This window comes from Parambassis ranga, chromosome 4, assembly GCF_900634625.1.
Source record: "Parambassis ranga chromosome 4, fParRan2.1, whole genome shotgun sequence".
In the NCBI taxonomy this organism is placed as follows: domain Eukaryota; kingdom Metazoa; phylum Chordata; class Actinopteri; family Ambassidae; genus Parambassis; species Parambassis ranga.
The window spans coordinates 8751320-8779175 of record NC_041025.1 but is presented as its reverse complement, the minus strand read 5'-3'; the positions used below and the strand labels follow the sequence as shown (position 1 = coordinate 8779175).

Sequence of the window (27856 nt, the reverse complement as noted above, 5' to 3'; positions counted from 1 at the left end):
TGAATTCCTTTTATCCCCATCTGACCCCAAGTCTGCATTAGATGAGGTTAATGAGAGGATTGTGATGCAAGAATGTTGTTGTGTGAAATAAAGATGCTACTGTACCGCTACTGCTCTGTGCAACTACTACATCTGTGAGTAGAAACATCTCAATGATGCAGTTATAAAAGTCACCATACAGACTTTATTATGTTAGAACAGTCTCCTCTCAGATTCTCCCTGCTGCCACCCACTCAACATTCATACATTCGGATAGTCAAACAGGAGTGGAGAGAGAAGGAACTGTGGGAGAGCGAGCAGAATTAGCCCCATGCTCCTGCAGTCATGTCTTTGAGTCACTGTCACACAAGAGTTTAATTAAGATCACAAGTTTGAGGATAGCCTGGATCTGATTTTGATATGGTCTGTCTCAGGAAGGCTCACCACAGAGTCCTTCTTAGGTAGTCCTGAGTCCCCCAGACCTGTTCCCACTGCCAGTCCTGAGCTAGCTGCAGAGCCATGCGCAGAACCAGGCAGAGATGCTACAGGGAAGGCTCCCACAGACATCTGGTGCGGCAGTACCACCCTATGGGGTATAGCACTCCGGATGCCTGTGTGACCTGATGGGGTCTGAGGGGGTCCAATGGAAGTGGAGGAGACTCGTGTAGATTGGGGTGGGCTTGGAGCACCTTGTTGCGCCCCCTCATGAGGCAGTGAGGGCTGAGAGGCTGACAGTGCCCTGGCATCTTGGCTCAGACTGCCCATTTGCAAGGAATGGGTGCTCTTATGAGTGCTGGGCCTGTGTGCGGGGCTGGCTATGTGCTGCTGGGTTAGAGAAAGCTGGGAGCCTGAGTTAGGACCAGCCAGGGCACTGGATCCATACTGGAATGATCTTCCTCCAACTGCCAGCGGGCTCTGGACAGGAGGACTGGACAGAACCGGAGCAAAGGCACCAGAAGCAAGGAGTTGAGACTGCAGTGGAGAGGCTGAGACTGGGCTGGATACATTTTGCATCACCTGGAATCTCCGCACCATCAGAGGAGACTGCAGGTTCCCCGTTCCCATCGAGTTCCCTTGCATGGGGGGACAAAAGTTCATGGCTACTGCCTGCTGCAGAGTGGCAACTGCTGAATTCTGGTGTTGGCTGGAGGAACCTGTGGGAGTAAAGATCCCACCGTGCAGTGGAGGTGTCATGGACATGGCCCGCGGTCGTGGAACATCCACCTGTTGAACCATCTCTCGATCATATTTAACTATCTCCTGGATCATCTCATTCTCACGGTTGTTGAAAACACCAGAGTTGAGATCATGCTGAATTTTGTGCATCAGAATGGAGTTCTTCTTGCCTGTGATGACACAGAAACAGAAAACAATGTATTTTTTACTAAACAGAAATACCAGCCTTTTTTGTATTGGATATGCTGCTTACTGCATATACAAAGTTCTGCAGTTTTTCTGCACACACCAAATCCTTAGTTGGCAGAGACATGCACTGATCTCCTATAGTGGGAAATAGTGATTTAATCAGAAGTTGGCAGCATGGACTGATGTATGTACAGATGCAAACCAAGGACAGTATAAAGAAGGGACATGTTAGAAGGTTCATTACTACCTACTGTCACAATAACCGTATTCAGTATTTACTTCTGACCAGCTGCTGGCCCTCCTGGAGGTGATGGAGACAGAGCCAAAGGACTGAGCCAGCTCAGGCTTATTATGTACAAGAACATAGGACTTGAGTTACCTGCAGTGTGTGAGGACCAGGCCTCAGCAGTTCAAAGCACAGCTGGATGCAGATGTGCACTCAAGACTGAACAGAGATCTCAGCTGTGAGTGTGGTACAAAAATAGGCACCTGCATCTGTTGACTTAACTGTACCATGTGTTTTTGTTGTTGGAAAACCACTTCAGTATATGTACTCTGATGCACACATGTAATTTATATGTCAAGAGAGAGAGAGAGATTCTAGATATGCCAAAAGAAACCTCCTGGCGTGTCCCATCAGTTCATATTTTTATTCACACTGTAGTTCCTTTGACTGATATGAAGGTAATGTCACTTTAACAACTCACATGTAAGCTCAGCAAGTCTCAAGCTGGGACTGACTCACTGAGAAGTGCTGCTTCTCATGCATTAGTAACACTGATGAAGCTTCTCCAAAGACTTGTGACTAAAACATTGAGTCCTGGTTTCCCTCTGATGTTTAAGATTATAGAAGATGATGGGCGAGGAGGTGAAATGTATGGATGGGTAAGAAATGCTGCAGGGTTCTGACATTGGACGCGATTAGGTTAGGCTTCTTAGCTGCATCCAGATGATCCAACATCTGTTATTCCTTGGGGAATAAGCAGGACTTACAGGAGACAGCCATGGCGGTGCCTATAGTGTAGTTATTTTTACCTGCACTGAATAAAAGTACAGCTTGATTCTGCAGCAGGCAGTGTAGAGATGTTGGAATGTTACAGTATTAGTCAGTGTTAGAGCCCACATGATGACAAAGAGGGCAGTAAGGCTGGTCATGGGCATCTCTATCTAGAACAGTCAGCTGGCGCAGCAGACGGCCAAGCCAGGGAAGAAGTCGATGGTGACGTAGCCTGCTAGCATGTTACATGGGTTACACAGATTGTTAAAACTCGATGCCAAAGCCTGAATACCGGGTGCAGAGGAATCCCCCTTTTGCTTCTGTCTGATGCGGCTATATGCTGGCAGAGCAGCAGAGTAGAGCTCTGCCAGCCAAGTGTCCATCCTGCAGACAGATGCTGCACGTGATGACCGAGGGTGACAGTAACTCTCTGATGACAGTTAAGAGCGAGCTAAAAGCATTTGGTAAGCTGAAGCTGCTTTTTTTCCAGATCTTAAAGGCATCCACAGACATAACACCTCCATGTTGCTGCATTCACAACAATGCCTTTTCACTAACACCTCCATCCACCCCCTTCAATCACTGCTCCTATGTGACACTGTATTTCATTGCTTTATGCGTCATATATGTCTGTGTAAATATCTACCGGAAGGATGAAATTGCAGAGACGAAACCTCAGGAAACTTCCTAAAAAATGAATCACTGCCATGAATACATTTTCACCCGCGTTTCCTTCCCTCCACCCCAACATGCCGCACAGGGCGCTTGTTAGGATCATTCATTCAGTACATCACAGCTGTCAGATAGCGCAGTGTTTTGACAGAGACATCATATTAATGAATGGATACATTTTCCTTACGCTTCATTTCATCTCATGAATGACTCATACATATGCTCATATGGACATCATACCTGTGGCTTTTATCGGCGAAGTGTGAAGCTAATTATCTCAGGCTAAATTTCAAAGACACTCATAAATGAAGCCTAACTGGAATTTATATTTTTTGTGCATCTGATTAATGATTTGGAAAACGTAGCTTTAAGTAGCTTTAAACAAAAGATTATAATTTTGCATCAGAGTATCGTTTCTTTTAGTGTACCAGCCCTTGTCTTTGGTGTCCGTCTTACCTATCCTGTCCAATCTGTCGATGGCCACTGTCTCGAAGGCCCTCCTCATCATGGGATACTCCTCCAGCACCTCGTTGAAGTTGTCAACAGAAAGAGAGTACAGGCGACAGTAGGTGTCCGCTCTCACACTGGCCGTCCGTCTGCCACGGGTCAGCAGGCAGATCTCTGGTCGGGTGAAAGAAAAACCAGACCAGAAATCAGACCAGAGAAATGGCAGGATGACAGTTTTTTTGAAGTGTCAGACAGCGGCAGATTAAAGAACAGAGAGATCTGTTGAGCAGTATGAATTTGATCTTTCATACAACACAACACTGCTATTCTTTTTTTCTGAACTGTACAAAACTCAGCAAATGTGTGATCAGAATGAAAGTGGTTTATGCATGCAGGGGTTGTGTGTAGTCAGTATGACCCATTGACAGTTACACTGAGTGTTTCCTCCACCACTGGCACAGCACTGACAGCTGTGTGAAGCACACACTATATTTAGAGATGTGCAGCTAAGCTTCATTACATTCGGTTGTTCCCTTTTCCTTAGTATCTTATTCTCCGCAGCTTCCTTCTTATATGGGCTGAGGCTGACTGTTGTCTTGACAACCATATGCCCTCCTTTTTTTTCTTCGCCTGAAAGGTCGACCTCGCCTGACTCTCTGTGGTAAAGGGAAAGAAATAACGAAACACGAGGTTGCTCCATTAAGACATAGCATATGGTTCCTGGAGTGGAATGGCCTGTGACTGGTTAAAACTGAGGTGTTTCAGCAGCAAGGGGTAACATGAACCTACACACCACTAAAATGCATACAGTTATGAAAGCTGTCCTCTCTGTGGATGCTAGCTTCGTGCTAAAGCCTAAAGCACGGTACTGCGTTGGTGTTATGCAGAGCTTTGCAAACACACGTCTATCTGTCGTAACTACTTGATGACAGGGTCAAAAAATGTGTAAAACTGCTGAGGCTTTTCTTGTCATAGCGTCTGCTGTTGGCTTTCCTTTGCTGCTGCTATATGCTAAAAGATTATTATATTATCCATATTAATAAGACCTGGGTGACCCCCCCACCCTCACCTTCATATGGTCTCTGCACAGCAGATGCATTCTGAACATTCACAATGGCTTTTTTGTTCAGAGGTTACAGAAGTGTGACCTTGAATGTTTTCTGTACATCTGATAAAGGATTTATATTTCCTTTGTAGATTAATGATTAATACCCTACGCAGACAGATGCTGCACTGCTTACTGTCAAGCTGTCCATGGACAGCTGCTTTAATGGAAGTAAAAGCTTAAGATGTCCAATAATTTTTCTGTCTATTCATGAAAACTGTCGAGTGTAGGTCACTGCTTTGTAAAGGTTAGTTTGCTTTGTTGCATCAGATTTTCTCAGTCATGTTCAACATTTTAGGTGCCACACTTTTTAATGGAGAAAAACTGCTCCAGACATCCTTTTTATAAATTCTCACACGGGATCTTCATGGTTATACAGAACACAGCCATTTGCATAAAGCTAGCATCATTAGCGTGCAGCGGGAAGTGCTGAGAGCGGATCATAATACTAATGAAACCACAAGGGCTGAATTAAAAGCCTGTTTAAAGCACAGGGTGACCATTTGATGCTTGTAGATAGGTCAACTGTCATACTTAAAAATGATGAAATATACAGAGCAGTGAATTTTTAGTACTCATTTCAATATTCCTCAACATGAGTGTCTTGAGTATGTGTGTGTGTGTGTGTGAGATGTCTTTTAACCTCAGTTTGTTAAAGGGAAACTTTACCAATTTCACTTATTGGGAGGAGATCACTGTCGAATCAGAGAAAATAACCTTAAAAACGTCATCAGGTGCAGCTCACCTAGGAAGTCCACATTGAAGACTGACTGCACCAAAGTTGTGTGGTGACATACTTACACCTACTGACTTATTCAATGATTTTACCACACACACAGACTGTGCTAGTTAATTAAAGCATTAGTCTCTAAAATCCAGGTGTGTGAAGGGAGACCTGAGATTTCCTCCCTAGTAGCAGGCACAGCTTCAACCCTTCAATGTCTGACATTACAAATGACCCCATCATCGCCATGCCGCTGTGCCAATTAACTGTTATTAATTGGACGTGTGTGTGTTAATCGTGTCACACTGCAACAGTGGGCAGCTGATATATGAGCGCTAAAGTCAGTGAACTACTGCAGAGGGCACTGAATGTTTAAAACACTGCTGCACAGGACTGAAGTGAACTATGTGGGTGCGTGTTGGCCTGTGTGTTTTGACGGGTGGTGATAGCTGCAGAGGTGCAGAGGCACCATATGTTTCTAAAGAGGAACAACAACCTGGGAAAGTGGGGCAGAGGTGGCTGTAAGGCAAAGTGGCACAAGAAGTCCAAGCTAAATGTCAGGGTGGTGCTTTTTTCTTTTGTTTATCCTGCTTGTTGTAATAGTGAACACACACCAAACACACCTACAAGAAATGCAGCTGATAGTGACATACCTCCAAAGTAAGAGCCGTCCATCAGCTTCATGGCGATGCTTCCTTTGGTCAGGACACTGACCACTCCGTGCTGGATGAAGTACATCTTCTTGCCGATGGTGCCCTCTCTGATGATGTAGTCTCCAGGCTGGAAGACTTCAAATCTCAGTTTGGTCAGCATGGCTGTCACAAAGTTGGGATCAGCATTGGCAAACAGCGGCATGGAGGCCACCAGTTTACGGCAGTTGAAGTTGACGATTTCCTAGATGGTGACAGCAGACACAGGCAACAACACGAGTGTCTTGATGATGACTGTGAATGCAGAATGGGTGTTTTCAGATTGAAGTATACGCACAGAAGTGTAGTTTCAGCTTCTCTTTGAAGCTCTATACAGATCATTTTCTATGGCAACTGGTAATGACTGATCTACGCATTCGTAAGTGACACATACATCACAATTAGTTTTTTGAAAGAAGACGCTATAATTGAACATTTCATGACTCACTTAATGAGATGGAGAGCTGATAAAAGTGTGCATTTATGGTTGAACTCTTGCACTGAAGGCTTGGGTGTTTTCATACCTCGCGCAGAGGCTCATTAAGCTCCTCCAGGATGCTCTCTTCATCAAACATCTTGCCTTGGTAACGGTGCTCGTAGTAGTCATGGATTTTCTGTCGGAAGTCGGCCGGTAGTTTGTGGAACGACATGTACTGCTCCACTTGTTTGTACTGAAAACGAGAGAGAGATATTGGAAATAGCAGTGAGCAGAAACAGATGCATAAATCAATCTTGAAAACAGGATTCAGCGCCTCTTCTCGTAATTGTGAGGAGTTAGTTCAACTTTTGTGTTGCTGCACAAGTTACAGCCTTTGTGAAGACATCATGCATGGTGTGTGCACTGAGATGTACAGTTCTGCACACACGAGGATCCCATGACCCATTTGTACCTTGTAGCTATGAGAGGAGGACTGTGATGAAGCTGTTAAGGAAACATGACGGCTCTAAAGCCTGTGAGGATTTATCACGCTCTGCTGTGTTTAGAGAAAAAAGACACAGCACGCTGTACATGTTAACCACAGCCAGTCGCTCTCTCTCTCTCTCTCTCTCTCTCTGGTGGTACTAGTTTACTAAATGCTTTCCTTTATGGGGAAAATCTATAAGAACTAATATCAGGCCACATGGTATGTCTATGTCTATGTGATCAGTAAAGACCAATGGGGAAAAAAGACAGAGGTAAATAATTAAATGTAAGCAGTTGGTATGTGTGTACTCAAGTTTCTATTCAGAGGAACGAGGATGTTTTATGCTGGAATTGATAAATATGTAACTATAGTATGTGGCTAGAAATAAGAAGCTGAAAACAGCACATTGTGTTTGTTCACTGGAGGGTCAAATTGAACTGATTCACACCATCACATGATGCATTTTTCTACATCTAATTCAGCCTGGATGTCCACTTCTCCCAGCTCATTATGATGCTTCATAACACATTTCATGCCTGGATTCCCTGTGGAAATGGAGGAACCACTGCACAGCTTCTCCTATAAGGTACAATTGTGTCAGTGCAGTTTCACACGTCACTGCCTTCCTGTAAACATAAAAAAATCTTTATGGTACATCATAACACCCTGAGGGTGGAAAGAGGTAGCTTGATTTGGAACAATGGGCCAACACGATTAACCCCTTTACTTAGCGGAGAGCTGTTCACTTCCTATTACATCAGCAGCAGACATGAAGAGAGAGAGGCGTAACTTTAACTTCTGAACTCTTAAATCTGCTGCTAGATCTGACCTGCATCATCTTTAAAAAAACGCAAATTACATTATGATGTACGTTTCTATTGACTAACAACATTTTATGAAGAAAAGTGGCATATGTTCAGTTCACCCTGCAGCCTCTAGGGGCTGTGAGTCAATCCTCATAGGCCTCTGTGTTAAAACTGTACAGCAAAAATCAATATGTTTACCGCCTGGTACAAGCTACAGTTTTGGTCTCCATTGATGAATTCCTTTTTTGTAACAAAATTGTATGTTAGGTCATTTTTATTTTTTTTTATTTTAGATACTGTATTAATCCCCAGAGGGAAATTCATTACAGCTGCTGCACAAGCAGTGTCATACAATGACTAGGCGCGCCACAGGCTAGGGTGAAGTGTCTTGCCCAAGAACACACAACAGTGACTAGGGAGGAGTTGGGATCGAACCACCAACCTTCCGGTTATTGGACAACCCTGCTATCCCACTGCGCCACTGTTGCCCCCATTTTGTTTTATAAGGACTTAAAGTTACGCAGACTAATGGGAGAGGCCGTTTTGAGTGACAGGTGAGTGCAGACCCACACCGTGCACTGTGATGCTGCCAACATGTCGACGATCAGAGCTTCCCACTGAGACTCATAACTGCTCTTCAGTAACCTACAGGTGACGTCACTGAAGCTTTGTCCATACTTATATAATGTTTATGTCACTGCCGCAATTACAAACCAGCAGTCACCCTTGACACTTAAATATTGGACAGATATCAGCAAGAAATTTGAATGTATTACTTTAACTTTTAACTTAATAGTGTACAAATGACATAAGTGTGTTCTCCCTTTATAGTCATGGTTGGGTATCCTGATATTAAATAAAATAATATGCATGAAAGGACATAAATCTAGGAAGTGCAACAAACACATGTGGCCCTGTGGACTCAGTTCTTCTAAATGTTGCATAAGGTCTCTCTTTCCCAAGTGTGTGCGTGTTTGTGTGTGTTAGGCAGTGTGAGTCATCCCTCTGTGGAATAAACTGTCAATTGCGGACGACTAGTAGATTTCAAGCAGAGGGCTGAGGAAGAACCTGCACTGTGCGGATGGAGCGGCAGCGAGGAGGGAGGAGGGCGCTGACGGTGACCTTACTTGTAACACTCAATGACACATACATGGACAGGATAGTGTGCTATAAAGAAAATTACATTTTGTCACACTGTAAGGTGACATATGGGTTTAGAGAATAAAATGGAGGCTTTGACCCTGGTGGCACTGGTGACACGGCAAATCTTGTGTCACATACAGGCTGTCACAGAGGACACTATTAATATTATTAACTTCTGCTCTATTCTATATGATGTTTTTTCTTCATATAAAGCTGCTAGTGGTTTTTTACAAAAGGGGAAAATGTTTTTTTTATGTAAGAATTTACAAAAAATGTCCCCCTAAAAATCAGCATGACCTAATGTATGATACAATGATAATCTGAGTGGATCACTTACTTTAATGAGCCACATAATAAAATTACACGCACAAAAAAACAATTTGCTCACTTTCTTATGTAACCCTGTTTTAATCACCTTCTCATTCAGTTTTAATTAATTGCCTTGGGTCATGATTCATTTAGTGTGTGAAGCCATGGCAGCACTAAATGAAAACCTTACATGTGTCAGCCATCTCCTCAGCTTTCTAACACATGCTGGAAGCAAACAGGTAATATAAACGCTTAATGTACTTTTTAAAATAATTGATTACATCATCTAAAACATAAAAAGGGATTCCCCCTTTAAGTGAGCATCACCAGTTCAATAAAACTTACTCAAACTTGACGATTTCCTTCCAATTTGCTGTGTGTCAGCAACAATAAGGATGACTTCCAGAGCTCATTCAGTCAGGAGCAGGGTTTAACTAGGAAGCTCTTAAAAGTGTTTCCTGCCTCAGGAGTCAGTGTGTGACAGTCTCAATTAAAATGGAATGACAGCTCTCTCGCTCTCTCTCTCTCTGTCTCTGACTCGCCCAGTCTTTTAAAAGAAGTCGGTAGAGAAGCTCAGCTTTATTGACTTTCTGATTTTCTCAGCATTAGACTCAGATTAGTGACCATGTCACTCAAAGTCAGTAGGAAGGGAGTGAGACTCAAATGGCCTCATGTTTCCAAAAAAGAAAAGTCTTTATAAGTAAACTGCAGAAGTTCTCTCATGAGGGAGAGAGCAGTCATTGAGAATACAGGAATCATATGTATTTAAAACAAAGACACTTCTTCTGTGAATATTTGCCTTTAAATCACCAAGTAAATTATCATGTCTTATGTCTGCTATGTTTTCCTGTCAGGTCCTCTTGTCTAACCAGGGATACAGAAATAAGACTGGAGCCAGATCCTCCTCCAGAAGGTTGTGTTAAACTAACAAATGCATTACATTTATGAAATCAAATTTGTTTGTCCCAGCCTGTGGTCTTAGAGGTTTTTTTTTCATGTGACATATAAAGTCCCTGGTTTGTGGCTTTTGAGCATGATGCATGGCTGTCACTGTAAGCTGCCACAGAGGCAAAGGAGAAATTGAATTGGCCCTCTTATTAATGGGCCGTGTCACTGAGCGTCATGGCTCAGGATGTGACATATCCTATATCCCTGTGTGCATCTGTGTGTGATGTTCTAGATGTTCTTAAGTTGATTTCTGCCCTATCCATTTGCATGTTGATCAACAGCAGGAAGATCTATAAAAAGGTGCACTTTATCAAGTACACTGTCACTATACTGCATATATATATCAGCATTTCTAACCATGAAAGCTCCCTGAGTAGACTGTGAGTAAAAGCTTTTTTTTGTCAGATTTCAGAGGCTGTAATTTATGTACAAAACACAAGTGTCAGACCCTGGGTCTTCTGGGTCAAGCCTCAGTGATTGTTCAGGGTATGAAGTGAGCGGTTTCGCAAGTCGCTCTTTAATGCCTCAAGGCCAAGTGCATCAGTGCTCATCACCGGAAGCCCCAGGGGTCACATCTCTCCCCCCTCTTGTGACTATCTGGACATGCTGCTCTGTGGCTCCTGAGGGGGGAGGAAGAGATGGGGATAAGAGAAGCAGGAGTGCTGTCACATAATGGCCAATGCCCTCTGTCCGTGTGTGGTGCCTGCCAGCAGATGGTGTATTGCCCAGCAGTCAAGGGTGAATGGACAGATGAAATGGGGGAGAGCTGGAGGGATGAAGATGTGAAGAGGGGTTTGGAGAAACATGTGCTGAGGACAACACAACACAATGCAAAGGAACACAAAGGGAATGCTGCTCTTCAAGGAGCTTGTTTAAATACTCTCTGACAAGTAAAAGGTTCAACAATCAACAACTTCACCTCTCTGACTCAAACTCTGGGCAGACATTCCAATGTTTTATCATTTTGTTTCTGTAAAGCAGAAGAATTAGCTTCTCCTTGCCAGGAAAACAAACACACTGTTCACTTCCTTAAAGTGGATTAAACAGTTTAATCTAACCCCCTCCCTTTTTTGAGGCCAGGTGAATGTAGAATGTAGGTAAAACATTGTGATTTGTTGGCAACATTTTAACATGAAGAGGTTGATGAAGAGGTTGTCGACTTGATCTGACAGGGACAGACAGCCCACAGAACAGGTTTAGTGCTTCTCATTAATGTGCAACATCCCTATCTTACACTTCCTGTGTCTCTATAGATCTGCTAAACACACCAATAACCAAACAACATATGTTTGTCCTGATAAAGTGCCGGCGTACTTTGTGTCATTGAGACCTACAGTCAACAGAATCTGTCTTTGGTCAGCACGACCACTGCATGCAAACAAGTGAAGATGCTTAGTGCAGCAGCTATTATGACATTTCTGTCTCAGCATGGAGCATAATGCTAACTGTTTACTCTGTGTTATGTCAATATAAAGCCATGCTGCCTGAGCATTTAGACTATCTTATACAAAGAATCTGTTTTGTCAGAGAGGCCAGTCGCAGCACCATACCTAGCTCTGTCTCCAGTCTGTTATCTGATGGACTTATTGCAGATTGCACGCTTCAGTTCAGTGGTTAATGATGAACAAACGGTCATGATGGACTGGAGACGAACTGGATGCTGAATGCGGTGTCTTGGTCCAGCCTTGCTGTTGCTGTGCATCATGGATGAAGTAGGAAGGAGGAAGAAAAAAGACGGCACAGCAGACAGAGCGCAGTCACACCTAACTGACACAAAACAGACTCCAGCATGGAGTCAGCAGCTTATTTGGCTTTTGATTCTATTTTTCTCCCGAGTCTCTACGGCTCTGAAGCAGAACAGTGCAGAGGACTCACAGTCCCTGAGACCAAATAAAAACCAGTTAAAGTACAATCTTTTCTCAGGTCCATTCTATGAAAGGTTAGAGAAATCTTGAGAAGGTCTGATGGGGCAGAAATTGCCACAATTCCAGAAAACAAGTCAAGTCATATGTGAGGCCAAATATAAAGCAAATCCCAATCATATTTTTAGGTTACTATGATTAATTAAGACAGACAGGGTGTCTGCTGAGGAACAAAAAACAAAGCCTGATTTTAGGAACACAGCACTCTGACCAAACTGCATTATAAGCAGGAAAGTAAGAATAACAACAACTTAGTAGAGAGTGAAACAGAACGAGAATGTAAAAATAGAAAACATGATCAAAAGAATCAGACAAAATAAATGAAATTAAAAATGCATGAAGAAGCATTTCAAGGTTAAAAGTTGGCAAGATCAAAAGACATTTATATAAAAGCGAATCTATGAGAGTGTATTTACAGAAGTGATTCTATGAGTGTAAGGAAGTCTGGGGCCACTGACTGAAAACTGTTCACAGAGGGTCAGTGTGTCTTTTCTATTGACTACTAAGATAAATGAGGTGATATCATTGATGCTTTGCATAAATACTGAGTCAATAAAGACAGTATTCTTCATTGCTGCTGGATCAAGTGTGTAGATGTATTGGGGGGGGTGTTAAAAATAAATGCGCTTGGTTTGCTAAAACTGGATTCTTCTACCTTAGATCATAAATGCATCAATCAGCCTGGTACAGCTGCTTCATTTCATTTTAGATCGTTGCCAAAAGTCCCATGAGAGAGATGGTCTGTCTGTGCTGTAAGTTTAACATCATCATGGATTCTCTCACCTTCATACCTTCATGAGCAATGAAACAGACTAAGGAGAAAACCTAATTGTTCTGAACACTGGCCAGAGGTTTCAACTAAACAACAAAGCTGGATGTGGGACAGACTGCCTGAGACGTCTCCACATCACCCAGGATCTGAGGACGCTAACAAGACACAGAGCACAGATGACACAGTGGCCTTATAACACAGCATCACGTTCCCCTTCCTGGCCTGCAGAGTCAGAAAGCTTTGATCTGCTGCTGTTCAGAGGCGACAGACGGGCCGAGGCCCGGCGAGCGGCAGCCATGAATATCGAACTAATAGAACAGATGTTGTTTCTATTAAAGTGTGCTGGAATCAAATGAGCTATCCTCCTGTATTCATATCAAATGTGATAAGCTTATCTGTACTGTACAAACAATGTAGATTAAATGTCTTTATGGAGTCGCCTTATGGCGTCAGAGAGGCAGAGGAGCCACCTGGGGAGAACTCATTCCTACTGTTCACTGTCTGTCCGTCTGTCTGTCTAGCAGATCTATGCGAGGTTGTGGGGTTGAAATAAAACCAACACCGAGTCTTTCCAGAAAAAGTGTTCCTGTTGTGAAAGGGATTATTTCTTTAGAGGTCAGAAATAGTGAAATAAAATAGATTAGTGAAGTCTGGGGATTAACACCGTTTCTGAAAAGACTTTATGTAAAAGCTTTTGATTCACTTAACATGACAAAAGAAGAATGAGTTTTTATAGCGCCCGCCCTTAAAACCTGCAGGTTATTTTAAGTGACCTCTGAGCAACAGACGTAAGCATCATTTAGTGGCATTAAGATTCATTTGGAGACATGTTTTTGGTCTCAACCAGCTCCTGCAGGACTCACCTGGCTGTCCAGGAGTCCATAAAAACTGTGAGGTGAGTTGGTAACATAAGAGTGCCAGCTATGGCAGCTTACTTACTATTTTTCCACTAAGCTTCACTTGCTGGATTACAAAAGCATCGTACCTTTTCCTGGTATTGACGTCTAGATGAGTCAAGAGACTGGATGAGCGCGGTGGCGTGGCCGATGAACATGGCATAGCAAGTGGCTCCTACGATCATACTGAGCATGGTCAGCCAGATGTCCGACATGCTCTCCGGTGCTTGTCTTCCATATCCGATGCACAACATGTGGCTCATGGCCTTAAAGAGGGCGAATGAGTACAGTTCACTCCATGAGTCATTCTGTAGGAGAAAATAAGAATGGCTTTAAAAAACAAAACATATGGAACAACATACACACTTTTATATTTTCAAATGTTTTGACCTTGTTTTTCACCAAAGGTACTGTAAACTGTTCAAAATTATACAAGTCAGAGTGGGAGGGAAGTGGTGAAAAAGAGACAGGATTCAAGAATGAGAGGTCTGAAGAGTGAGGTGAAATCTGTGGCTCTGTGTCTGCTGATTGTTTCAGGTTTAGTGGAGGGCCTAATCATCACCGCTGAGCAGCCTCGCCCTGTCTTGGCCGAGCAGAAGGAGACGAGGAAGAGGCGAGCGGTTAATGAGGAGCCCGCACATCTGCCTGCTCCAGTCTTCTTTTGATTGGTGCTTGCACACTCAAGTCAACCCTAATTCTCCCAAGCTTGATTCATTAGAAAGCCCTCCACAGGCGCGGGCTGAACCCCACATCATCCCCTCAGACAGCTGTGGTTCTCACTGTGCAGAGTTTATACGTGTCTAAAAGTCCTCAGGCCCCCTCTGCTGCTGATTGACTGGATGGATTCTTATCTGATTTGTACAGCATCATTTGCATTTGATTTGACATTCAAATTCAGTTGTTGAAGTGAAAGAGGACAAACTGGCAGAGGGCTGCAGTCAGATCTTTACAAAGGTGACTGTGAGCAAAGATGAAGTAACCACAACCTCAGCCCTGCTAACATGCTATGAGCATGGCCTAAAGTCTCAGTTTTTACCTGTCAGCTGTATCAGTTGTTTTGATTAGATAACTGGATCTTCTAATCTTTGATTACCAACAGCATATCTCCAACTTTGTTATTATTCCCATGTGAAGCTCTTGTCTCGCTGTCATCCACAGCCCTTAAACCCATTACAATAAATATATGTATAATAATATTTCCCACAATCTGAGATAGAACATTTAAACCCCCCTGCCTCAGACTGAGTCTCGCTCCCACTGCCACAGGTGGCAAACAGGCATGCAGATGTCATCAGCATGCTGGCTGCATGGCTGGGGGATAAACAGCAGGAGCAGGGAGTCCTAACCCAGAGCTAAGGCATGGAAATAAACATTTTCTTTTACTTGGCAGCATCTGTCTGTCTTTGTTTCATATAACATACACACACACACAGGGTGCTATGAGCGGTCTGTATCAGCCTTAAAGGGTTAAATTTGGTGTAATGACTGGATCCCGGCACATTATTCTGCTTATTATACAGCTACTTACAACAGAAATCAAATAAAATCTGCTCTATGTAGCAACTGTCTGCAGCGATTAACCAATCAGAATATTCTCTACAGCCACATGAAGAATACATAAAAAATGTAGAGTACATATCTTTAAAAAACACAAACATCCCCAGCTCGTCTGTCTGTGATCTGAACTCCTGATGATAACTACTGTAACGTCCAAATGAGACGTGGATGACACATCATCCGTAGTGCCTGCCAGTAGTTTTTACAGTCTCTTAGCTCTGACACGGGAGGTGACACCTCACCCATGGGTCGAAGATACATTACCCTTAATGTGTGACTGCGGCAGTGTGAGTGTCAGTGAAAGCCTGCAGGTACACATCAGCTCATCCATCCTGTGTTCCTAGAAATCTTTTTGCTGACGTCAAAGTCGGCAGTGTCAGAAGTGGCTTTAAAGATAATATGGAAGTAAAATGATGATGCATGGATGCAGGGAAAGTTTTCCTTGTTTGAGCAATAAGTCTATTCTTCTGGAATTGTGAACTGCTCCTTTACATGTGGCTGGAAAAACCTTTGAGACAGGGAAAACATTACCAGCTGTAAGCAGTCAAACCGTGTTTAAGTTTGATGTAATGGCTGATTTAAACTGACATAGTGCACAGATGTCTCTTACAATTGGAAATTAGAACCTTCATAGTAACGCAATAAAGTAATTCTACAGAGATACCACCCTGTGTGAGGGCGGGAGGGAGAAGACAGAAGAAATAAATGCAATTAGTTCTTATGTTCATTTTGTTCGCCATCGGTCTACACTGAGTTGTGCCGATGATAGCTAATTGCACATAATGCATTTAGAGAGGAATACAGAGGAGAATAGTGTGCGTGTGTGTGTACGTGCACGCTGGCACACCCATCTGGGTTTACATACTAGTTGACTGTGTGTGAGTGTGTGTCATGCTGAGCATCTCTCTGACAGGTTATACTCACTGTGTTACCGTCACTGAAGTCTAAAAACTGACAGGAGGAGGCCTTTAGCATTTTAATATGTAGACTCACAGTAAGAAGCTTGTTAGCAATGCTAAAAGTTATTCCTCTGTATGTATTATTCATTCTTAAATGAGTTCATAAAATAGCAAGAAGGTTTGGTCTCAGCTGGAATTAATTAAAGATAATAATTAAGAATGCTGACTTTACAGAAAAATAATATTTTAGTCCACCTTAAATAATTGATTAACAAGCCAAATGTCAGAGCTGCTTAATTTTATTTATGAATAGAATAAAAAATATTATAAAAAAAAATAACATCACAGCTTCTCTGATTGGCTACAGGTTGTGTGTCATTCACTTTGAAATGCTACATCCAATGTGATTAATGTAACAATGCTAATGAATAATAATAATGAATAATTATATTAATCTAAGTTTAGCGTATTAGCATGATAGTGTAAGGGAATCATTGTGATTTCCTTTCGGTGTAGAGACATGTAACTCTAAAATGGACTTCATCAGATGTTAAATGGATGCTTGTAAATTGAGCTGAAGGAAGAACAGACTCAGCTGAATAAAACTTGCTGCTCAAAAAGCAATCATTATAAACTTTGAGCTCATTAGCTTTAATTAGTATTTCTCCGCTGGCTAAAGGTACTACCGCTAAAGGTAGTTTAAAATAAATAAAATATTGCAGTTTTACACTTTATGTAAAGAAACACCATTTAACTTAGTGAGCCGGCTGCACACAGCTTGGCATCCATAGTTTTTTAGATGTTTTTTTTTTCTAACGTTCAGCCCTGAGGTACTCAGGGAACTGCAAAGAGGAACACCACAGCTGTCATCCTACTGCTTTCGGCCAGACTGAAAATCCATCCATGCAAGAGCAGAACTTTGTAGAGACAAGGTTTCCTGAGTTCAAAAAATTAGAGCTGTGTGACTGTGGGAAGGGTTTAGGTGTTAGGAGTGTTAGGACAGGGGACGGGCTTTAGTCTGGCCATCAGGTCCTGTGAGGGCCGTACCTTCACAGGCTGTGTCCTTTAGAGGATCAGGCCTCTGAACTGAGGCACAGCTGTAGAGTTTGGACTGCTCTGGCTGTGCAACCATGTGCATCCAGAGAATGTGTCTATTTGATGATGCAAGCTGTGGCTGTGGAAATCAAGCCCAGAGCATCTACTGTGCTCTGATCTATGAGGTATGATGAGAAGAACTAATGCTTTTAAATCAGCACTCTGAGTGTTGAGTACTGAGCCACCCTTTGTAACACTATGGATCAGCCAATCTCACCATGTGGAGATGTAGGGTGGTACTAGGTTAGCAGTGTTGGCTGATTTTTAAATAAAAAAACATACATTTGACCTTTTTAATAGACACCATATTTAACATCTAAGAATTAGATATAATTTTCTATCCAAGCTCTACTAGCAGTATTTAATCTATACTCTACATCTGACTGCAAAGTGAATAATGACATTTCTTCTTAAATGGGGTTGGTTTCACAAGGGGCAACTTGTCCCGCAAATTCTGCTCTCCTACCAGCCTGTGAAGCTATTTTTTTAGCTGTAGCTACTTGACCCAGTATAACAAAAATCAGCTCAAATGCTGCAAGTGCAAGTGCTTTTGAAATGCTGCCTCAAAGTTTCCTGACCGTGCATAATGCCGGTCCATGTAGTCGACTGGTGCAGAGAAGAAAACACATAAATAAATTAGATCTACGAGCCACTCAGCTGTATTGCCTATAGTTCCAAATCACAATGAGCAGTAACACCCATTTTAATCCTTCTCCTCTGAAAAATGCATGTTGTGTTACTGTACCAAATTAGCACAGAGAGTAGCTGTCACATCAGAGGCAGGAGAGTTGTCGTTCATCTGCACACTAACACCTCCACATACACACACAGCTACTGTCCATTATCCTCTTATGCGTGACAGGCCTGCCTGCCGGTTAGATCACTTCAATAATTGAATGAACAGAGGATACCCTTATAAACTTTCAAAGCTTGAGTGTTTCTTAAGGTGAATCTCTGTGTGTCTGAACACAGAGCGTGCAAGAAAGGGCCGCACAAACTGCTCCAGAAGTGAGATATTCCATAATCTGAAGCAGTGATAGACGTTTAGAAGAAAAGAGAAACTTTAGTCTAAAGATCTAACAGCCAGCCAGTGTGGAGATAGATGGAACTAAACCACCTGTCATCATCCACATAACAGAGTCACTTACATAACAGACCATGATGATCAGGTCTCATGTAATCACTATGCTGCAGCAGCAGTATTATTTGGCTCACAGTAAAGACCACAGCCGGCTGTCTGTATATCTTTTACGAGTATTATAGTTCTTTGGTGTTAAGAGGTAGAGAGGGAAAAAAAAGATGGAGGGTGTGATTATTTGTACATAAGTCTTAGACCAGAAAAACAGAGCAGGTGCTTATCAGAGTACTTTCTGAGAAAGTGAACTAACCACAGTGGGTTTTTTTTCTTGTTCTACTTCCATAGCCCTATAAGTGCATGGACGAGGTAAAAGGGAAAGTAGGGTGGAGTCCGGTAAATGTCCAGCACGGGCAGGCTGCCAGAGACTCTGAGGTGAAGCATGAGGATCATTTAACACCGCCTCTCATTCAGAGCAACTCTGAAGAGGACCTGACCTTGATTACCCCGAGATGGAAGCGGCACAGCACACCAGGCAGCCACGCCCAGGTGGGCGCTCGCTGGCACTGTGGCATCGAGCTCAGTTAAAATGGCACGTAAACAACGTCCGTCGCTGTGAGGCATCAAAGAGAATGTATACACAGCGAGGGGGGAAAGAAGGAGGGAGAGAGGGAAGGAAGACAGAATAAAAAGGAGGACAGGAGATGAGAGGTTTATGGGTGATGACCGATATAATATAGTACATCATAGCAGAGGGGGAGCACAGCACTGCTAAGGGGAGCTGAGGCAACAGCTCTCATCCTGTGACAGTACCTTGCTGTAACAGCAGCCATGCTCTTAATAATTATTGCATAATTTAATTAGATGACTATATGAAAACAATCAGAATCATCTACAGAGACTAAAATCAGTTTTTGAAACACTTTAACATGTAGGTCTATGTGGTTTGACACCGTTTTAGAGGCAGCCTCTAGTGGCCATTTGAGGAACTGCAGTTCTAATTGCATTTGACAGGCTATAAGTCATAGACTTGGAGCTCAGTAGTGGGCTTCTTCTTGGCCTCCACAGATATCAGGAAAAAATGCATGTGTGTGTGTGTGGAGAGAGAGAGAGAGAGAGAAAGTGAGGGGGGAAAAGATGGCCAGAGATGAAACAAGAAAGCAAGAGATGGAGTGACAGAAAAGCAACAGTGATGTCCCCTAGGGTCAACGGGTGTGAGGTCCATCTGTTCCTGGAGATCACACAGACACACACAGTCTCACACACACACACACATATATATATATATATATATACATGACTATGTCTAACCACACAAACACACACAGTACAGTGTGTTTCTGAGAGGCCTGAATATCACAAATCTACGTGCCAAAATTAGAAGGTTCCCTCCCTCTCAGCATATGAAACATTTCTTAGCTTTAGCCAGGCGACCTGGGAGACAGCCGGCGCCTGACACAAGCATGAAGAAGGAATTATCCAGTCGGCTGAACTTCCTCAGATGCTGCAAATATGTAAATGTTCACTGACAAAAAATGTTGCCAGTTGCGTGCAGTTTCTGAGATATGACACCAGTAAGCAGCAGTCGACCGCTGACATGCTTCAGCTGCGTCACAGCAGAAGGTCAGTTTACATTGTACACAGTGTCAATCCCTGCTAATATCGTCTCCTTACAACACACCCTTCCTGCAGTTGATCTCCAACATTAACGCAAAATGTAAAATGTCTTCTTTAACTTCTTATTTATCCTATTGATGTAATTCTCTCCATGGTTACAAGTCATTTCAGCTGTGTTTGCACCACTGTCCAAACAATCATCACCTCTCTTTTCACACATCATATACTGTGTACTGTAGACTCAGCAGCAGGAGCGTCGCCTGCATAAAGAGCCGGCACTAAAGGTGAACAGTTCAGCCTATTCATTGTGTATCACAAAAAGCATAAATAGATATTATTCAGCCTGATAACATGTAGAATATAGAGCATCAGCATTATTCCTCTGTTGATGCACGAACACAGTGCACAAGCCCACAAATGTGTGATAGCAGCACATACTGAGCGACAGGGCAAGCAGGCATACAGTTTCCACTGCTCATATCCTCTGACTTCTCTGCGCCTCCAGCTCTGTCAGTCACCAGTTTCTAATCTGTGTGTCCCCACTGCAGAGTGACGATGGCGAGCCAAACAAGGACCGACACCTCCTGATGGTGCTCTGTATTTTTGTTTCTCCCACTGCACTTGTGACCACATTTATGATCACACATATACAAGTGATATCCAGGAGAAGAAAAAAGTGTGAGACAGATGAGAAATGCATCAGAACCTTTGGATAATTTGTCATTGTGAAAACATCAGCAAGAGTGTAAGTTGTCCTAATTACCCTCTTCCTTATGTTTGGTTCCAAATGAACATGTTTCTACAGTATTTTTTCATTAACTAGTTTGATAATTAATAATAATTGCACTTTGATCTCCAGAGAGATCTGTTTCTTCTGGCAGAAGAAAAGAAAAGAAAAGAAGAACACCTCTGCTAGTTGTGTTTTTAGCAGATGGTGAGAAACCACATGCCAACAAGAAGGAAGGACATCTGAGAGGAGAAAAAAAGAGGAGAATGGCTAAATAACAAAACACATATCATGCTGTACAGAGTGGAAGCAGGCTTATTTTTTTCATCCCTGTCCTGCTGTCTGCACACTCGCACGTCTCCTGGGTTTAACTGTTTGGGGTTTAATTGAGGCTGGTCCTGCATATGTCTATGGGTGTCTGTCTTATTTCCCCAACTGGGTGCAAATAACACACCTCGTGTTCCATAGGGAATGTGTTTGTGCTTTGGTTATGCAGTAAGTGTTGCTTTGCAAACAAACACTTTTTGTGCGATTGTGTGACTATGCATATATTAAACATACAGACAGAGCATTTGGCTTACCACCATCTTATTGAGGGAGACCCAGCAGTCAGACGGAAAGTCCTGCAGCATTGGAACAAGGAACTGGAGACAGCCATCCCAGTGGCACAGCAGCAGCATCATACCGATCAGGTTGAATATTCGCATCACAGCACTGGCCAGGTCATAGGTCATGTGGAAGATCTGTCAGCGGAAGGAGGGATGGCGTGGGTTACAGGAATGAAAAAGGAAGAGAAAAAGTGGGGATAGATGTGTGAGGGTAAAGATAATCAGTGTTTATACAGACTGGGTCCCAGCAGAATGAATGGTAAACAATGCTGAAAAGCACAAACAGACATGTTACACTGAGGAGAGCAGTGCCATGAAGGGTATTGCCAGGGATGCTGCCTTTGCCTTTGTTTGACAGTGTGCAAAGCCTGATTCACTTTTGTTTGGATCTTACTTAATAAAAGGAAAACTTTTTTCAGCCCACTCCACGTGCAGTAGAGCGCACACAAGGATGCGTCCACATGTGTCTAAATTTATAAATAGATTAGGCTTTTTTGTCAATCAGACAGTACCCACTGAAAACAGCTAGATCATCAATCAGCTGCACTTGTTTTCAAAAGAAATAAATAACTGCACAATGAATGTGGCCTTTAAATGTCATGCAATGTTTAATTGCAATTTAAATGTGTTTATTAATTAGTTGAATGTGGAGGAAAACTTTTAAATAGTCCAGTAAAAAAAAATAAAAAAAAAATGCCAAAAGAAACAAGCAGTGATGCACTCAGCTAATTCCACGTCAAACTGTTAACTGACTGCAATCTGTTCAATTCGATGTCTCTCAATTTCAGCTCTGTTAACAAACAGTTATCTGGATATTGTTGAACTCTTGGCTGTAAGTGATCATTGTCTTGTACTTCCACCCTTTTATCTTTGCTTTTGCTGCAAGCTGGTTGCTAATTGCTGCTTAAAGTTGGGACTTGGAACCAAAGCAATGAGCTAAAAGAGATATTAACACAACATCTGGCTAAAGTAAAACAATATGACAACTGTTTGTGAGTTTGAGACCAAGAAAGCTAAAGTAGTAATATTGTAGAGAATACAAAAGGTATCAAAACACTGTAGCAACAGTTATTCACAAAACATCTGAAATCTGGAAGTTGTGTGGTTTGTGTCTCCTTCCTTCTCTTTCTTACAATGTCAGGCTGAGGTTCTATATTAACAAGAAATGTCAACAGCTGTGTGTTAACAACCCCACTCCTTACTGATAAAACCTCATCAGGAGATGCTGAAGCTTTGATCAGCAGCCCAGGCCGGCCTCTAGTCGCCCAAGGTAAGAAGGTTCATTTGTGTGGAGCTGATGATGTGGTCACAGTCTTGTAAACACTGCTCACTGTGGTTTAGCTGGCTATTGGCCAAGCCCTGTTGCCACAGTGTGTGTGTGTGTGTATAGGGTTAGGTTTGCACCATGCATGTGTGTGTGCACTGGTGTGGGATCCTTGCTTAACTGGGCCAACTGGATGCTTCAGTAAATCATAAGTAAAAGCTCATTCCCCCACCAGGGACCAGCGAAGTCTCCTACAGGGAGAGGAAGTAGGCCAGACGCTGTATGTCTGCATATGGTGATTATATTTATGCATACTGGAAGAGTCCTGCTTTATGAGCCAGTCTGAAGGTTTCTTATGTCAAAAACAAAGGCTCATTTCTTACTTGAGACAGGAGGATCGTCCTACATGTGAATTAGGCCAAATAGTGTGTGTGTGTGTGTAGACATGGAGAAGCAGCTTCTGTTTTGAATTTACAGTTTGGGAGCAGCCAGGGCGGGACGTTCTGTGACTCATCCTGTCACCTCAGAGGCCTCGCTGCCCTCTACTTGCAGCTCACTTGCATATCAACTTGTTAGTGTGCATGAATGGAATAGCTTCAGACCTTTTCTCATGCTTTGTGTTTGGTTGAATAATGAAATGTTTACTGAATCCCATAACATCTTTGCATAGCTCACAAGTATAATTTACACACAGAGGGTGTCAAATTACCTATAACAAGGACTCCAGGGTGAACAGAAAAATGTTGTTTATACTTTACATAACATCTTAAATATATACTTTAATTTCTCCCCCCTGTTTGATTTGGCTCAAAAATGGCATTTAGTCACCAAAAACTTTCCTCTTGTTTAGAGTCTCTCCCTTAATGGCTAATGGCTTTTGGTCATTTTGGAGAAGCAGGGAGGGAAACACGCTGTGAGGCCCTGCCCTGTGATTAGAAAGCATTCCCATCATGATTAATGAGGCTCCAGGACTAATGTCCCCCCTGACACCAGAACAGCACCTGGCCATGTGTCACTGTCAGACCGCAATCTGGGTCAAAGCATATTACTGTGACCACAAGTCACAGCCTGAAAAACGCAGATAAACTATCTTCTACTCTTTCCTGTTAGTTAAACATGTTTAAAGAAAAGTAGAAAATCAAATCTATTCACTGTCCTTGTGCAAGCTTCCGCCCTCAGGAAATTGCTCTGGATACTAACAACAATGCTTGTCTGCTTCTGGGCAACTGACACCACTTTATTCTTTGTTCAGTTTGATTGTGGTCCATTGCTCCCCACGGTGTTGGCCTACAGCTGCGTTACGGTAGAATCATAACAATGCTCAGAACATCCTTTAGGAAACCCCAGCAGCAGAGAGCGGGACTTAAGCTGAGCCGAGCTGAGCTAGGGCAGAGAGAAAACACGGCCAGCCAACGTTTGGATCGAGCTGAGCCGAGCTCAGCTGAGCTAAGAGGATCAGGGCAGGGGCTGAGTCGGAGCATTCGGCGTTCAGCTGTGTGTGTTTGAATCAGTGATTAGGGTTCTCATCAAGCTTAAATTACCACTGTGTAATCAGAAGAGCAGTGGTTATTTTCAGAGTGAGGGGATACACATTTGATGGGTACTTCGTACAAATAAAGGAGACTCAGTTTATAATGAAGCACATGGCCAGAGCAGACCAGGGTTAATTGTGTTTATGTAGCAATGGGGAGCATGTGATGGATGGTGATGCATCTATGTATAGATGAGCATGACTTCCTGGTGTGTAATGCAATCAGAGACACGTGAGTGTTTTTACAATCTATCAGTATCAATTCATTTTAATTGGTTACAACATCACACAGAATCAGAAAATATGTGTTTCCTGCTACGAAACAAAAGCAGCTAGTATCCTCCAGTGTTTCATTCCTCTGAAAATCCCTTCTTACTTTCCCACTGATAAGCACAAATTAAATTTTTCATGAATTCTTAACCGCACCAGTAAACAGGAATATGATGAGCTATTATCCAGCTATCAGGCTTATTGCAATACAAATGTTGTAAAACCTCATTTTGTGCATGTCAGTGTGTGTGTGTATAAGTTATTATATAGAGGCTGATTGTTTTGATATTACCAGTTGTTTACTGACATAGAGCGCTGCAGCCGAATCCAATATTGTATTATTAATTAGAGCATGGTCAAATTATTTTTTCTTTTTTTTTATGAGCTCCTTATATAAAGCAGCGGAGCAATACTCTGTTATAAAATCCAAACTGCACCTTCCCCCCACCCCGCACCAGAGAGTCAGAGATAATCAATACGGAGCTAACGGCATCCATGTGTGCCAGACGTGATGCTAATGAGCCCTATAAAACTCATTAAAGGCATTTAAATGTTAAAAAGTGCAAATGCAATGTTTCGTAACATATACAAAAGTGTTTGTTAGTCAACACTTATGTTTATTTTATTGATCATTTCTTTTCAAAGAATTTTGTGAAGTCTCACTAAGTGACTGAAATTAAGGAGCAAGCTAATTACTGCCCAACAAACTGTATGATATGCAAAGATAACACAATATAATTAAAACTGTGTATTTCTTTTCTTTTTTGATAAATTAAACGGTATGTTCACATACTTAATTTGAGTGTGAGAGGTTAAATAACATGAGCCAATTAGATGCCCAGAAATGTGTTCAGCAGCAGGTCATGCATCAGTCAGCTGTACAGATGGCTTAGTGGTTATTTACCACTGCCTAAATATAGCACACAGCCTTAAACAGGGGTGCCCCATGCATATTTCATGTGTCTCCCTTGAGTATTCTGTGTTTCCCTTGCATCAGTACCTCAGTTCAATATGCTAGATGTGTTCATCAATAATTTTTTTAACCTAACCTTTTATGGTCAAAGTAACACACAAACCCCGATCCCGTCCCTGTGCTTGTATAATAAATCTGAGACTTGGCGTACCTCCTCCCACTGGTGGATGTAGCGGATGAGTCTGGACAGCCTCAGCAAGCGCAGCAGACTGAGGATCTTTGTGAAGCGGACGATGCGGAGTGCCCGGGCCGTTTTGTACACCTCAGAGTCAATGCCCTTCTCCACGATGAGAAAGATATAATCCACGGGTATGGAGGAGACAAAGTCCACCACGAACCAGCTCTTCAGGTACTTCTTCTTAATCTTCTTTGGATCGAGGATTATTTCGGTGTTGTCCTCGAACACGATGCCCGTTCTAAAGTTGAGCACCAGGTCAACAAGGAAGAAGGTGTCAGAGACGACGTTGAAGATGATCCAAGGTGTGGTGGTCTCATCCTTAAAGAAGGTGATGCCCACAGGGATGATGATAAGGTTACCAACCATGAACATCAGCATGGTGAAGTCCCAGTAGAACCTGTGAATAAAGTGAATGATGGTCAGAGGAACAGTGGGGGTCCATTTAATCCACAAGTCACACAACAAAAAGCACACAAACAAGTGACCAATACATAATAATTCAATACAGGGATACACCTGAGCCTGTGTGTTTGAGTCAAATAAGCAGATATAAAAAAGTGAAACTCTGTTGTCTAGACACTCACTGTGCAGGCTATTTTTATGAATATCACATACCAGTCAAAGATGCTGAATCTGCTTGATTTATGACAAGTGGTACTGCTATCGCTCTCTGTCTGTATCATGAAGTAACACACTTTTATGAGCCACACACACACACAGAGAACCATCTGACTTGGTCAAACCAAAGGCAAAAAAATGTGTTCAAATAGGGGACAATTAGGACATCATCACAGTGGCAGTTGTGCATTTATTTATGAAAACACACTGCTTTCTCCCACTGTTTAAAGTGAATACAGTTTTAGAATATTGGCCAGTCAAATTATTGCATATTATAATAGGGAATAAAGAAACAGACTGAGGTGCATTGCTGAGTCATGACTTCAGTTCAGCTCCAGAAACTGTCCTCCAGTCCGTCCTCTTCTATTACTTCATAAACAACAACACTCCTAATCAATACTGGATAGAATCATATTGTGATGCTTCAGTAATAATGTTGGAGAGTTAATGGAAAAATACTTTGATAACTGGAGGAGCTGTCCTCGGTGCTGAAACTGATGTTCAGACAACTTTTTTTCATTTAAGACGCTTTTAGAAACAGCTGGAAAGAGCTGCTGTGCCATACTGCAGAGGACACATTTATGCAGTGTGACATATTTGCCCAGGCAAACGCACCAGGCAGGACACAGACAGCTTTAAACTTTCCCTTAATTTAAAAATATTAGATGAAATATTCTTTCAGTTATCCTGCAACCCGATATGCATCCAAGAACGTGCATAAAACGTCCTTGTTTGTTTTTACAAATAAGATTTTATATACTTTACTTTATATATTCTTATATTTTTCTATAAGAAAGGTTTTGCTTTATGTGGTGACGGTGCCACTCACTCACAGCACGCACTGTTCAGGACCCGAACTCAATTTGATCCATACCTGAAGTCGCTGTATGGGTGAATAATCCAGTTACCGGCTGACTTTACGCGCTCTTGTTCTTTCTCCACTGCCTTCTGGCTTCCAAACATGCGCAGGGAGAATTTGTTAACTCCAGGCTGGAGCATGGAACTAAACTGCCGCTGCATGTATGTCTGATTGCCCCTGGAGTCTCCATCGTCCGGCACTATCTGGGAACCATCCTCTGCTTTGGAAAACGTGACAGAATTTCTAGAATGTTGACTGGGAGTCTGTCCTTTACTGGTTGGGGCGTTGGAGAAGGAAACTCGGGAGTCCTTTTTCTCCATCGCTGCCACGGTCTTGACCTCGGCCCCCGGCCCGTGTGTCAGGGAGCCCGCTGAAGTGATTGAGCCGTCCATGCTCGCTGCCTGCACCTTGCCGTCTTCACCTACTACTCCTCCATCTGCCTGCTTCTCCTGCCTTGAGATGAGAGAGGAGAGACTCCCTGAACTGGCCGGGTCCCTTCTACAGTCTCCGTTTTTGTTGCATATCATACCGATGCCCCCCTCTCCTGTCACGCTTGCCTGTGAGACTGTGTCCCCTCTACGCTTCTGGTCTGACTCTGAGCCTGCTTGGCCACCAGCAGCATCCCTCTGGCATGACAGAGCAGAGGCGGTGCTGCCACTGGCACTGAAATGCTCGGAGTCCTCGTCTTGCAGGAGCCAGAGCTCATTGTTGTTGGAGTTTTTGCGCGCAATGGACGCGGCTCCGCCTCCTGGCGTAAATTTCTTCATCTTGGTTCCTCCGCTGTTCCCATGTTCCTCGCACCCGGTCAAGCTCCCCACTTGAGGTTGTCGAGCCTGCTGGAATTTGGGCTCCTCTTCGCCGTCTTCCGCCTCGTCCATCACGGGCGGCAGACAAAGACAGACACTC

At 42.8% G+C, this 27856-nt stretch overlaps 1 protein-coding gene across 1 annotated transcript; it reads right to left on the bottom strand.

Moving 5' to 3' along the window:
• Positions 1-363: 363 nt before the first annotated feature.
• On the bottom strand, positions 364-27828 carry hcn2b (hyperpolarization activated cyclic nucleotide-gated potassium channel 2b). The gene is made up of 8 exons (XM_028403893.1): positions 26966-27828; positions 25447-25870; positions 21231-21392; positions 13769-13987; positions 6503-6649; positions 5943-6183; positions 3470-3634; positions 364-1325 (listed from the first exon to the last, which is right to left on the bottom strand). Exons 1-8 carry the CDS (start codon positions 27826-27828, stop codon positions 364-366), a joined length of 3183 nt encoding a protein of 1060 aa, XP_028259694.1.
• Positions 27829-27856: the final 28 nt, after the last annotated feature.

What these genes read in the sequence shown, in the direction of transcription:
- hcn2b (XM_028403893.1), bottom strand. Translation starts at nt 27,828, where the DNA reads ATGGACGAGGCGGAAGACGGCGAAGAGGAGCCCAAATTCCAGCAGGCT. An exon ending in ACATCCACCAGTGGGAGGAG is followed by an intron (nt 21,393 to 25,446) that starts GTACGCCAAGTC and finishes TTCCGCTGACAG; the next exon opens with ATCTTCCACATGACCTATGA. An exon ending in TCTCCCTCAATAAGATGGTG is followed by an intron (nt 13,988 to 21,230) that starts GTAAGCCAAATG and finishes TTTCTCCTACAG; the next exon opens with AATGACTCATGGAGTGAACT.